General features: G+C 41.4%; 1 protein-coding gene across 1 annotated transcript in view; it reads right to left on the reverse strand.

The window, feature by feature from the left end:
- The window catches only part of LOC149461593 (programmed cell death 1 ligand 1-like), a 74,112-nt gene that overhangs the window by 6,282 nt on the left and 55,391 nt on the right, over positions 1–12,439 (reverse strand). The window contains exon 6 of the mRNA XM_089678139.1: positions 8,024–8,092. Within this exon, the coding sequence (XP_089534265.1) occupies positions 8,024–8,092 (69 nt within the window). The remainder of the gene's footprint in view (positions 1–8,023; positions 8,093–12,439) is intronic.

A 12,439-nucleotide genomic window follows, 5' to 3' on the forward strand; every position in this document is an offset into this window, starting at 1 on the left:
ACAGTTCTGGGACATTCACTCCATACAGCGGTTGAAACATTGTATCTATTTTTTTCCATAAATGACATTCTGCAGATACACTTAGAGGAGCGCTGCAGATACACTTTTTGCCGGCTTGGAATTATTCTTATTTTCATCCTACTTCTTCTTTTTCTTCTTATGAGGATGAGGATGAAGAAGAAGAAGTAGGATGAAAATAAGATTAATTCCAAGCCGGCGGCAAAAAGTGTATCTGCAGCGCTCCTCTAAGTGTATTTGCAGAATGTCATTTATGGAAAAAAATAGATACAATGTTTCAACCGCTGTATGGAAGGACAGTCCCAGAACTGTCATAAATAGTCTATTTCTGACAGTTCTGGGACATTCACTCCATACAGCTGTTTCAACCGCTGTATGGAGGGAATGTCATAGAACTGTCAGAAATAGACTATTAATGACAGTTCTGGGACTGTCCTTCCATACAGCGGTTGAAACATTGTATGTATTTGTTTCCATAAATGGATCCATTTATGGAAACAAATACATACAATGTTTCAACCGCTGTATGGAAGGACAGTCCCAGAACTGTCATTAATAGTCTATTTCTGACAGTTCCATGACATTCCCTCCATACAGTGGTTGAAACAGCTGTATGGAGTGAATGTCCCAGAACTGTCAGAAATAGACTATTTCTGACAGTTCTGGGACAATCACTCCATACAGCTGTTTCAACCGCTGTATGGAGGGAATGTCATGGAACTGTCAGAAATAGACTATTAATGACAGTTCTGGGACTGTCCTTCCATACAGCGGTTGAAACATTGTATGTATTTGTTTCCATAAATGGATCCATTTATGGAAACAAATACATACAATGTTTCAACCGCTGTATGGAAGGACAGTCCCAGAACTGTCATAAATAGTCTATTTCTGACAGTTGTGGGACATTCACTCCATACAGCTGTTTCAACCGCTGTATGGAGGGAATGTCATAGAACTGTCAGAAATAGACTATTAATGACAGTTCTGGGACTGTCCTTCCATACAGCTGTTGAAACATTGTATGTATTTGTTTCCATAAATGGATCCATTTATGGAAACAAATACATACAATGTTTCAACCGCTGTATGGAAGGACAGTCCCAGAACTGTCATTAATAGTCTATTTCTGACAGTTCCATGACATTCCCTCCATACAGCGGTTGAAACAGCTGTATGGAGTGAATGTCCCAGAACTGTCAGAAATAGACTATTTCTGACAGTTCTGGGACAATCACTCCATACAGCTGTTTCAACCGCTGTATGGAGGGAATGTCATGGAACTGTCAGAAATAGACTATTAATGACAGTTCTGGGACTGTCCTTCCATACAGCGGTTGAAACATTGTATGTATTTGTTTCCATAAATGGATCCATTTATGGAAACAAATACATACAATGTTTCAACCGCTGTATGGAAGGACAGTCCCAGAACTGTCATAAATAGTCTATTTCTGACAGTTGTGGGACATTCACTCCATACAGCTGTTTCAACCGCTGTATGGAGGGAATGTCATAGAACTGTCAGAAATAGACTATTAATGACAGTTCTGGGACTGTCCTTCCATACAGCGGTTGAAACATTGTATGTATTTGTTTCCATAAATGGATCCATTTATGGAAACAAATACATACAATGTTTCAACCGCTGTATGGAAGGACAGTCCCAGAACTGTCATTAATAGTCTATTTCTGACAGTTCCATGACATTCCCTCCATACAGCGGTTGAAACAGCTGTATGGAGTGAATGTCCCAGAACTGTCAGAAATAGACTATTTCTGACAGTTCTGGGACAATCACTCCATACAGCTGTTTCAACCGCTGTATGGAGGGAATGTCATGGAACTGTCAGAAATAGACTATTAATGACAGTTCTGGGACTGTCCTTCCATACAGCGGTTGAAACATTGTATGTATTTGTTTCCATAAATGGATCCATTTATGGAAACAAATACATACAATGTTTCAACCGCTGTATGGAAGGACAGTCCCAGAACTGTCATTAATAGTCTATTTCTGACAGTTCCATGACATTCCCTCCATACAGCGGTTGAAACAGCTGTATGGAGTGAATGTCCCAGAACTGTCAGAAATAGACTATTTCTGACAGTTCTGGGACAATCACTCCATACAGCTGTTTCAACCGCTGTATGGATGGAATGTCATGGAACTGTCAGAAATAGACTATTAATGACAGTTCTGGGACTGTCCTTCCATACAGCGGTTGAAACATTGTATGTATTTGTTTCCATAAATGGATCCATTTATGGAAACAAATACATACAATGTTTCAACCGCTGTATGGAAGGACAGTCCCAGAACTGTCATTAATAGTCTATTTCTGACAGTTCTATGACATTCCCTCCATACAGCGGTTGAAACAGCTGTATGGAGTGAATGTCCCAGAACTGTCAGAAATAGACTATTTATGACAGTTCTGGGACATTCACTCCATACAGCGGTTGAAACATTGTATCTATTTTTTTCCATAAATGACATTCTGCAGATACACTTAGAGGAGCGCTGCAGATACACTTTTTGCCGGCTTGGAATTATTCTTATTTTCATCCTACTTCTTCTTTTTCTTCTTATGAGGATGAGGATGAAGAAGAAGAAGTAGGATGAAAATAAGATTAATTCCAAGCCGGCGGCAAAAAGTGTATCTGCAGCGCTCCTCTAAGTGTATTTGCAGAATGTCATTTATGGAAAAAAATAGATACAATGTTTCAACCGCTGTATGGAAGGACAGTCCCAGAACTGTCATAAATAGTCTATTTCTGACAGTTCTGGGACATTCACTCCATACAGCTGTTTCAACCGCTGTATGGAGGGAATGTCATAGAACTGTCAGAAATAGACTATTAATGACAGTTCTGGGACTGTCCTTCCATACAGCGGTTGAAACATTGTATGTATTTGTTTCCATAAATGGATCCATTTATGGAAACAAATACATACAATGTTTCAACCGCTGCATGGAAGGACAGTCCCAGAACTGTCATTAATAGTCTATTTCTGACAGTTCCATGACATTCCCTCCATACAGCGGTTGAAACAGCTGTATGGAGTGAATGTCCCAGAACTGTCAGAAATAGACAGAAACTGTCACAGAACTGTCCTTCTTCTCATCCTTCTCCTTCTTCTCATCCTTCTTCTCATCCTTCTTCTCATCCTTCTTCTCATCCTTCTTCTCATCCTTCTTCTTCTCATCCTTCTCCTTCTTCTCCTTCTTCTCATCCTTCTCCTTCTTCTCATCCTTCTCCTTCTTCTCATCCTTCTCCTTCTCCTTCTTCTCATCCTTCTCCTTCTCCTTCTTCTCATCCTTCTCCTTCTCCTTCTTCTCATCCTTCTCCTTCTCCTTCTTCTCATCCTTCTCCTTCTCCTTCTTCTCATCCTTCTCCTTCTCCTTCTTCTCATCCTTCTCCTTCTCCATCTTCTCATCCTTCTCCTTCTTCTCATCCTTCTCCTTCTCCTTCTTCTCATCCTTCTCCTTCTCCTTCTTCTCATCCTTCTCCTTCTCCATCTTCTCATCCTTCTCCTTTTCCTTCTTCTCATCCTTCTCCTTCTGCTTCTCCTTCTCCTTCTCCTTCTTCTCATCCTTCTCCTTCTTCTCATCCTTCTCCTTCTTCTCATCCTTCTCCTTCTCCTTCTTCTCATCCTTCTCCTTCTCCTTCTTCTCATCCTTCTCCTCCTTCTTCTCATCCTTCTCCTTCTTCTCATCCTTCTCCTTCTTCTCATCCTTCTCCTCATCCTTCTCCTTCTTCTCATCCTTCTCCTTCTTCTCATCCTTCTCCTTCTCCTTCTTCTCATCCTTCTCCATCTTCTCATCCTTCTCCTTCTCCTTCTTCTCATCCTTCTCCTTCTTCTCATCCTTCTCCTTCTCCTTCTTCTCATCCTTCTCCTTCTTCTCATCCTTCTCCTTCGCCTCATCCTTCTCCTTCTCCTTCTTCTCATCCTTCTCCTTCTCCTTCTTCTCATCCTTCTCCTTCTTCTCATCCTTCTCCTTATCCTTCTCATCCTTCTCCTTCTTCTCATCCTTCTCCTTCTCCTTCTTCTCATCCTTCTCCTTCTCCTTCTTCTCATCCTTCTTCTCATCCTTCTCCTTCTTCTCATCCTTCTCCTTCTTCTCATCCTTCTCCTTCTCCATCTTCTCATCCTTCTCCTTCTCCATCTTCTCATCCTTCTCCTTTTCCTTCTTCTCATCCTTCTCCTTCTGCTTCTCCTTCTCCTTCTCCGTCTTCTCATCCTTCTCCTTCTCATCCTTCTCCTTCTTCTCATCCTTCTCCTTCTTCTCATCCTTCTTCTCATCCTTCTCCTTCTTCTCATCCTTCTCCTTCTTCTCATCCTTCTCCTTCTTCTCATCCTTCTCCTTCTTCTCATCCTTCTTCTCATCCTTCTCCTTCTTCTCATCCTTCTCCTTCTCCTTCTTCTCATCCTTCTCCTTCTCCTTCTTCTCATCCTTCTCCTTCTCCTTCTTCTCATCCTTCTCCTTCTTCTCATCCTTCTCCTTCTCCTTCTTCTCATCCTTCTCCTTCTTCTCATCCTTCTCCTTCTCCTTCTTCTCATCCTTCTCCTTCTTCTCATCCTTCTCCTTCTCCTTCTTCTCATCCTTCTCCTTCTTCTCATCCTTCTCCTTCTCATCCTTCTTCTCATCCTTCTCCTTCTTCTCATCCTTCTCCTTCTTCTCATCCTTCTTCTCATCCTTCTCCTTCTTCTCATCCTTCTCCTTCTCCTTCTTCTCATCCTTCTCCTTCTCCTTCTTCTCATCCTTCTCCTTCTCATCCTTCTCCTTCTTCTCATCCTTCTTCTCATCCTTCTCCTTCTTCTCATCCTTCTCCTTCTTCTCATCCTTCTCCTTCTCCTTCTTCTCATCCTTCTCCTTCTCCTTCTTCTCATCCTTCTCCTTCTCATCCTTCTCTTTCTTCTCATCCTTCTCCTTCTTCTCATCCTTCTCCTTCTTCTCATCCTTCTCCTTCTCCTTCTTCTCATCCTTCTCCTTCTCCTTCTTCTCATCCTTCTTCTCCTTCTCCTTCTCCTTCTTCTCATCCTTCTCCTTCTCCTTCTTCTCATCCTTCTCCTTCTTCTCATCCTTCTCCTTCTCCTTCTTCTCATCCTTCTCCTTCTTCTCATCCTTCTCCTTCTCCTTCTCCTTCTCTTTCCTCATCTCCAAGGGCATTTAAATTAAAGGTACAGTGTTCTGCACTAATTTAAAGGCTCTCTGAAGCCTAGAAACCCTTTTTATAAGTCATCTTCGTAGCGAAGAAATTCGCATCGAATCGAATTTCACACTGGAATTCGCCGAATCAGCCGAATCGAATTTTTGAGAAATTCGCTCATCTCTAGTGACCACCATGAGGGGTGGGGAACGGGGATAGGGGGAAAGTATTGGACAGTCCAATAAGTTTTGAATGGTAAAGATTTTTTAGCCAGTGGTGCTTATAAAGATAGTGGAAATAAAAAAGGATTAACTCTTTTGTTTTCAGGGAAGCTTTTGATTCCAATATTTTTAAAAAGTGACAGATATGTGTTTTAATAAAATACATCCACTCCTCCCTCAAAAAGTATCCCTATCCTTCAAAAATAATCAATGTATACTATATTGCCAAAAGTATTAGGACACCCCTCCAAATCATTGGATTCTGGTGTTCCAATCACCTCCATGGCCACAGATGTATAAAATCAAGCACCTAGGCATGCAGACTGCTTCTACAAACATTTGTGAAAGAATGGGTCGCTCTCAGGAGCTCAGTGAATTCAAGAGTGGTACCGTGATAGGTTGCCACCTGTGCAATAAGTCCCTCTGTGAGATTTCCTTGCTACTAAATATTCCACGGTCAACTGTTAGTGGTATTATAACAAAGTGGAAGCAACTGAGAACAACAGAAACTCAGCCACCAAGTGGTAGGCCACGTAAAATAACAGAGTGGATTCAGTACATGCTGAAGCGCACAGTGCGCAGAAGTTGCCAACTGTCTGCAGAGTCAATAGCTAAAGACCTCCAAACTTCATGTGGCCTTCAGATTAGTACAACAACACTGCATAGAGAGCTTCATGGAATGGGTATCCATGGCCAAGCAGCTGCATCCAAACCTTACAGCACCAAGTGCAGTGTAAAGCATGCCGCCACTGGACTCTAGAGCAGTGGAGATGTGTTCTCTGGAGTGACGAATCATGTTTCTCTGTCTGGCAATCCGATGAACGTGTCTGAGTTTGGCAGTTCCCAAGAGAATGATACTTGCCTGATTGCATTGTGCCAAGTGTAAAGTTTGGTGGAGGGGGGATTATGGTGTGGGGTTGTTTTTCAGGGGTTGAGCTTTGCCCCTTAGTTCCAGTGAAGGGAACTTTTAAGACGTCAGCATACCAAGACATTTTTGACAATTTCATGCTCCCAACTTTAAGGGAACAGTTTGGGGATGTCCCCTTCCTGTTCCAACATGGATGCACACCAGTGCACAAATCAAGGTACATAAAGACATGGATGAGCAAGTTTGGGGTGAAGGAACTTGACTGGCCTGTACAGAGTCCTGACCTCAACCCAATAGAATGCCTTTGGGATGAATTAGAGGGGAGACTGCGAGCCAGGCCTTCTTGTCCGACATCAGTGCCTGACCTCACAAATGCGCTTCTGGAAGAATGGTCAAACATTCCCATAGACACACTCTAAATCTTGTGGACAGCCTTCCCAGAAGAGCTGAAGCTGTTAGAGCTGCAAAGGGTGGGCCAACTCAATATTGAACCCTGTGGACTAAGACTGGGAAGAAATTAAAGTTCATGTGCATGTAAAGGCAGGCGTCCCAATACTTTTAGCAATATAGTATGCTTCCACTCAGTGGAGGGGCCATGTATTTCACACCTAGGCCTTCAGTGATGTCCTACCTGAATTAATACAGTGCCACATGACTGTTGGGTGCTGATTTTGTTATGGCTGTGCTGTGTTACAGTCTGTAGCACATTGTACAGCCATAAGTGAACAAATCCAGTACCCAACAGCCATGTGACACAGCCATAGAGCACCTGCTGTGCTTTGATCATCATAATGACTATGAGGGGGGACTCTTAAGATTCTATTCAGATTAGTGTGTTAGTCAGTGTCACTCACTCTCTGTGTGCTGCCCAGTCGCTTGCCTGTGCACCTCTACCCGCTGCCGGGTCCTGCTGTGCCCTCTCAGCTGCCTGACATCTGTCTCTAGCTCAGACTGAAGCGCTGGCATTTACTGAGGGAGCGGATTTATATAAGAATCAATCTGCCAGGGAAGACTTACAATAGGCGGCCAGCCAGAACTATAATTTGTGCAGTTGCACTGGTGCAGAGCAACAAGCGGAACCGGATTATCTGCCTGCCTGAAAATGTGAAAACAAAGTCTCACCTCTCCGCTCTCTGACCTACCATCCAATCAAAGGAAGTGAAAATGCTGACATGATTGTACGCCTGCTAGATGGCCCTAGTGTCACCAACTCAAAATTTGATTGGTTAAAGTTACAGTTTCATTGCCATTTATTGTAAGCTACAGGAGCGCGCACCACTGCTGCTGAAGACCTCGAGGCAGATTTCTTTGACCCTGACAACACATGATGGCTATCATGGCTGAAATATGATTTGATAAAAGCACTAAAATAAACATACCCTACTGTAAGCAGCAAAACCAAGAGAAAGGCTATGAAACAAAGAAACTAGCCTATTGGGAATAACACATTCATGGAAAAAAATATATTAAAAGGTAAGTCAGTGACTCTGATAGTTTAGGCCAGGGGTGCCCAACCTGCGGCTCTCCAGCTGCTGCAGGACTACAAGTTCCATCATGCCTCTGCAAGTCAGTAACTTCCCATCTTTGCAATGCCTCATGGGAAATGTAGTTCCACAACAGCTGGAGAGCCACAAGTTAGCCACCCCTGGTTTAGGCAGTGTTTGCACCAGCAGAGAAGGCCTTGCTTGTCCTGACATCCCACCACTGCTTCCACTACTTAATGGCCCGGCAATCTATTTTTCATTACATTTTTTCTTACTGTTTTTTTCTGCTTCCTTGTAATATTCTCTGTGAGCTTCTGAATTCCTCCTTCCCCCTCCACTTCCATCTGTTTGGAGCAAGCAGTGTACGTTAATTAAGATCATGTTCACTACTCTATACAAATACCAATATTACAAATCCCACAGTCCATAGGTGTCCGTTTGTGAACCAGTGGTAATAGATCGCTGCTCAGTTCTCCGGCATTCTCGGAGAACACAGTTCTCCTGTGAATGCAGTTTATGAAGCAGTTCTCCGAACGAAGGGAGAACGGTCTCCAAACGCTGGAGAACGGTCTACAAAATCTGAAAAACGGCTCATTTTACTATAATCTCTCGAGATTACAGTAAAAGATCAGTTTACTAAGCAGAGGTAAATTATCTCTGCTTAGTTTTCGGTCCCTCTGATTCTCCAGCTCTGGGCTGGAGAATCTGGAGGGAGAACACAGATCTCCAGAGAAGGGCTGACATGATCTCCTGAGTGTTATAAACTGTGAATGACCAGAGAATAGCTGAGATCAGTTGAATCGCAGCTATTCTCTGTGTCATAAAAGGACACCATAGTTCCTAGTCGATCTCAGAAGTGGGCAAGAGAGGGTGGTTATGTTCCTACATGCTGTGGGACCATGGGGAAAGAATATAGCCACCCTCTAACATGAAGTCAGATCACAGCAACATTAAAAAAAGCAATTGGGAGATTTGGTGGAAGTTAAAAGCTATAGAAGGGACTTTTATGACTTAAGAATACATACTTGAGTAGAATTTTATTTTCTCAAAAGTGAGTTCAGTGTCACTTTAGAACTTTTATCATTAGATACAGTGCTTTGTCTTGCTTATTACAGATAGGAAATTAATACTTTTTCCCGTGCCTATTATCACATAGGGATTTATTTTTAATTTTGTTTCTTGTAACAAAGGCAATTCCCCCTAATTATTTCACAGTTGGTGGTTTGACAAGATCATAATTTGTTTGATATATCAATAAAAAAAATAGCGTATGTGCAGGAAATAAAACATATCTTCCTGTATACGATTTGAGTCATTACTCTTATGACTGCTTATTGAAAACATTTACAGGCATGAATTCTCAGGGCAGCGGTCTTATGACTTACTAGAATGGTATGCTTTTCACAGAAGTGAAAGTAAAAGTCAAACACATTTTCAATTTAGTCCACAAAGGTCAGACAGCTTGGAAACAAGATGACTATCCCGTGATTGAGACATATCGGTGGATTTCAGGCAGCTGAGCAATGACAGCAAAGCACAGATTGATTTGACTAGGAAAAATGTTATTTGAGGACTGGAGGAATCACGTACACATATTTTCTATGGTCTGTGTTGTAATGTAGGAGAAGATTAAATGCACAAGATCTGGAAAAACCTGTTAGCTAACAACAAACTAGCAGGATTCAAAGTGAAAGTACTGCTAAATAAAAAGCAATGGAATTATTTTAGAGGCCAACTCAGTTCTGTGTCCAGTAAAAAAAAAAACCATTTGGCCAGCAGTTTTGGGTTTTTACGTATGTACTGTATGGTCATAAAACTCCACTGTAGTTTCTGGCAAACCTTTTATTGAAAGACGTTCAGAGGCAAATTACACATCAGGGGACATGCTATGGTCACCCATATGGCCAATTCTTTCATTGCTCCATAATTTGAGATACCAGCTATGTCTACTCTCTAATAAATATGCACATTGCTGATACATACATGCATATTTATATATTAGATTCTAAAGAATGGTTTGTTCTGTAATATGATCTTCCAATTGTCATCTGAAATCTACAAGGACCTTTACAGTGAAAGTATACTAAAACATTCAAATAAGGACATATAGTTCAGATATATGAAGAAATATGTGTTTTTGTGGGACTAAAAACTTTGCAAAAAGTGAGGAAGAGTTAAAATCTTTTATTTTATTGTTGTCTTTGTCCCCAGTTGGATTTGATTCACCCTCACTTCCAGTCTAGCCAGGACAGTCAAGTAGGGGAAAACCCTGCTGTCATCAGTTGTCAGAGTATTTAGTAGAAATCATGTCTGGGTAATAATTATTAAAAATGAATTGCCTTTCACTTTCTTTTCACTTTCTCTTATTTATCTGATACAGGTAGTGTGGGAAGATCTCTCCATGGGATAAGGATTGTATCTGCCAAATAAAATAAGGCATAAAACATTTTCGCTGGAGTTCCAATTTAAAGTATTCATACTCACCTAAGCAGTTGCATCATCATTCCAATGCTGCATCTGTCTCCCACCGCCTCTACACCAAGAACTGAACAGTCAAAGATTACTGATCACTCAGTTTTTGGTCTTCAGTGAGCAGAGACCTGGTGACTGTCTCTGCTCTGCCCCTCCAGTACTCACTGGATCACTGGACTGTGGAGGGGAGCGGGAGCAGCTTTCTCTGGCTTTCGGTGCTTTGCTGAGAGGCTAAGCCAGCTACCAGTCAGGCATCTACGTGGATCCTGACATTAAAGACGGGATCCCTCCAGCGTCTGAACCAGCTGAGTGATGTCAGTCAAGAGCGGATGTTAACCAGCTGTCAGCTGAATATGGGTCACAAGAGTGCAGAACTAAGTGCACTCCTGTGACCTACAGGAGAAGTAGGGTCAAAAGAGCTTTGGCCTCTCTTCTACTTTAGTTTTTTTTTTTTTATTGCTCTTTGTATCCCTTATAGACAGTTTTCCTTCACTTCGCTTTGCCCTTACTGAGAGAATAAATGACTTAACAAAAAAAGATAGATTTAGTATACGTATATCAGTACGCTATGTTGGCATTAAACATATCAGTTACAGTCTCATGATATACAGATCGGGGGAAAAAAGCATGTAAACTGATCTCAGACAAGATGTACTCTTTCACTTTATATGCTTGGCTGTGTTTTTGATCATTGAGATGTGACCTAAAAAGCTTTTCTTAAAACCATAATGGTGCTGTAAACAAGGAAGCAAGATAGATTGATAGTTTGAGTAACAGTCAGCTGATATCATATGCTGACTGGCTCATACTTGCGTGCTAAGGGAAGCCACATCAACAGCTATAATATTGCAGTCACTAGAGGTTAATCTGAGCTGGAGTCATTAGAGCATGGAAGGTTTACTAAAGCTCTTGTATTACTTACAGAAAAAAGCTAAATCTTATACCTGCTTAAAAGTTTAGCATTTTACAATTTTTTATTCAAGGACAGAAACAGTTGCATTGTGTGGAAAGGTGGGTTTTCTAGTTTAAAAAGTTATTTTATTAAGCTATATGTGAACTTTTACCTTGTAAAACAGCCCATTCAGTTTACAATAGAAACAAAAGGCAAAACATTTGTGTGTGTACAGTATATATATTTTAAAAAATATAAATACCTTTTATTACTTTTTTTTCTTTTTTTTTTTATAAGTGATCACACAACATCTGTCAGATGCATAAAGGTCTTAGAATGCTAGGGGTGGAGAAACAGTAGTACATTGATCTTCTCAGTGAATGGCTGTGCAAGGGGGGTTGTCAGAACAAGTCTTGGCCATTGGAGTACAAGCAGGCTGTTCCCCCAGCACAGCAAGAAAACTGACCATGCTGGAATGGATGTACTCTTATGCCTAGCATGGTCAGTTTGAAATAGGAAATCAGGGGGACTGGAAGGATTACCAGGTATGCAAAGTTAGACGCTATAATGCAAAACAGGTTTAAGATGGCAAAGATCATGCATACACTGAATCATTATACAAACAGATTATTATAGTATCATAAACATGGACTCTTCACAGCAATGTCCCCATGGCTCCATGAGGGTAACATGTGGCTGCATAGCATTATCTCTGTAGCCAGGTGCTGGCTATATCATTATGTTATTCAGGGTGATTTTCAGATGAGACTATGACACTGTCACTATCATCTCTGCTTACAGCACTGACAACCTGTCAGGCGGTAACTCTGCACTTGTGCAAGAACCCTGTTCCTAGGAGGCCATGTTATCTATGGGATTGGTTAGCGGGCAAACATCCAACCTCTTTCTGACAACACTCTAGAGGCACTGCATGCAGACACCTTTACGTCTCAGTACCAAGGGACCTTTGCTTTGAACATTTACCACAGCCTGTTTGTTATCTTCACAGAATTACTATAAGTCACTACTGTATATGGGCCCCACCATTGCTAGCAGAAGACAACAAATACTATCACATCAAAAGCTTTAAACATCTCAGGACTCAAGTTGCTATTTCTAATTAAAGGGACCTCTTCCCATCTAAGCCATTGTACATTTATTTATATATTTACATAATTCTTTACATTCAATATTGTGAGGCCGGTGGCTCAGAAGGAGCTGATAAGTCAGCAAGCTTTTTCATCCCTCTCCTGCTGGTGTTGCAGTTATATAATTACAACATACCATTTGTGACTGTGTAATCTGTTAACAGATTTTTTTGTTTTTT

Source organism: Staurois parvus, unplaced genomic scaffold, assembly GCF_062004578.1.
Source record: "Staurois parvus isolate SC_StPar_1 unplaced genomic scaffold, SC_StPar_1.0 ptg000198l, whole genome shotgun sequence".
Lineage (NCBI taxonomy): Eukaryota > Metazoa > Chordata > Amphibia > Anura > Ranidae > Staurois > Staurois parvus.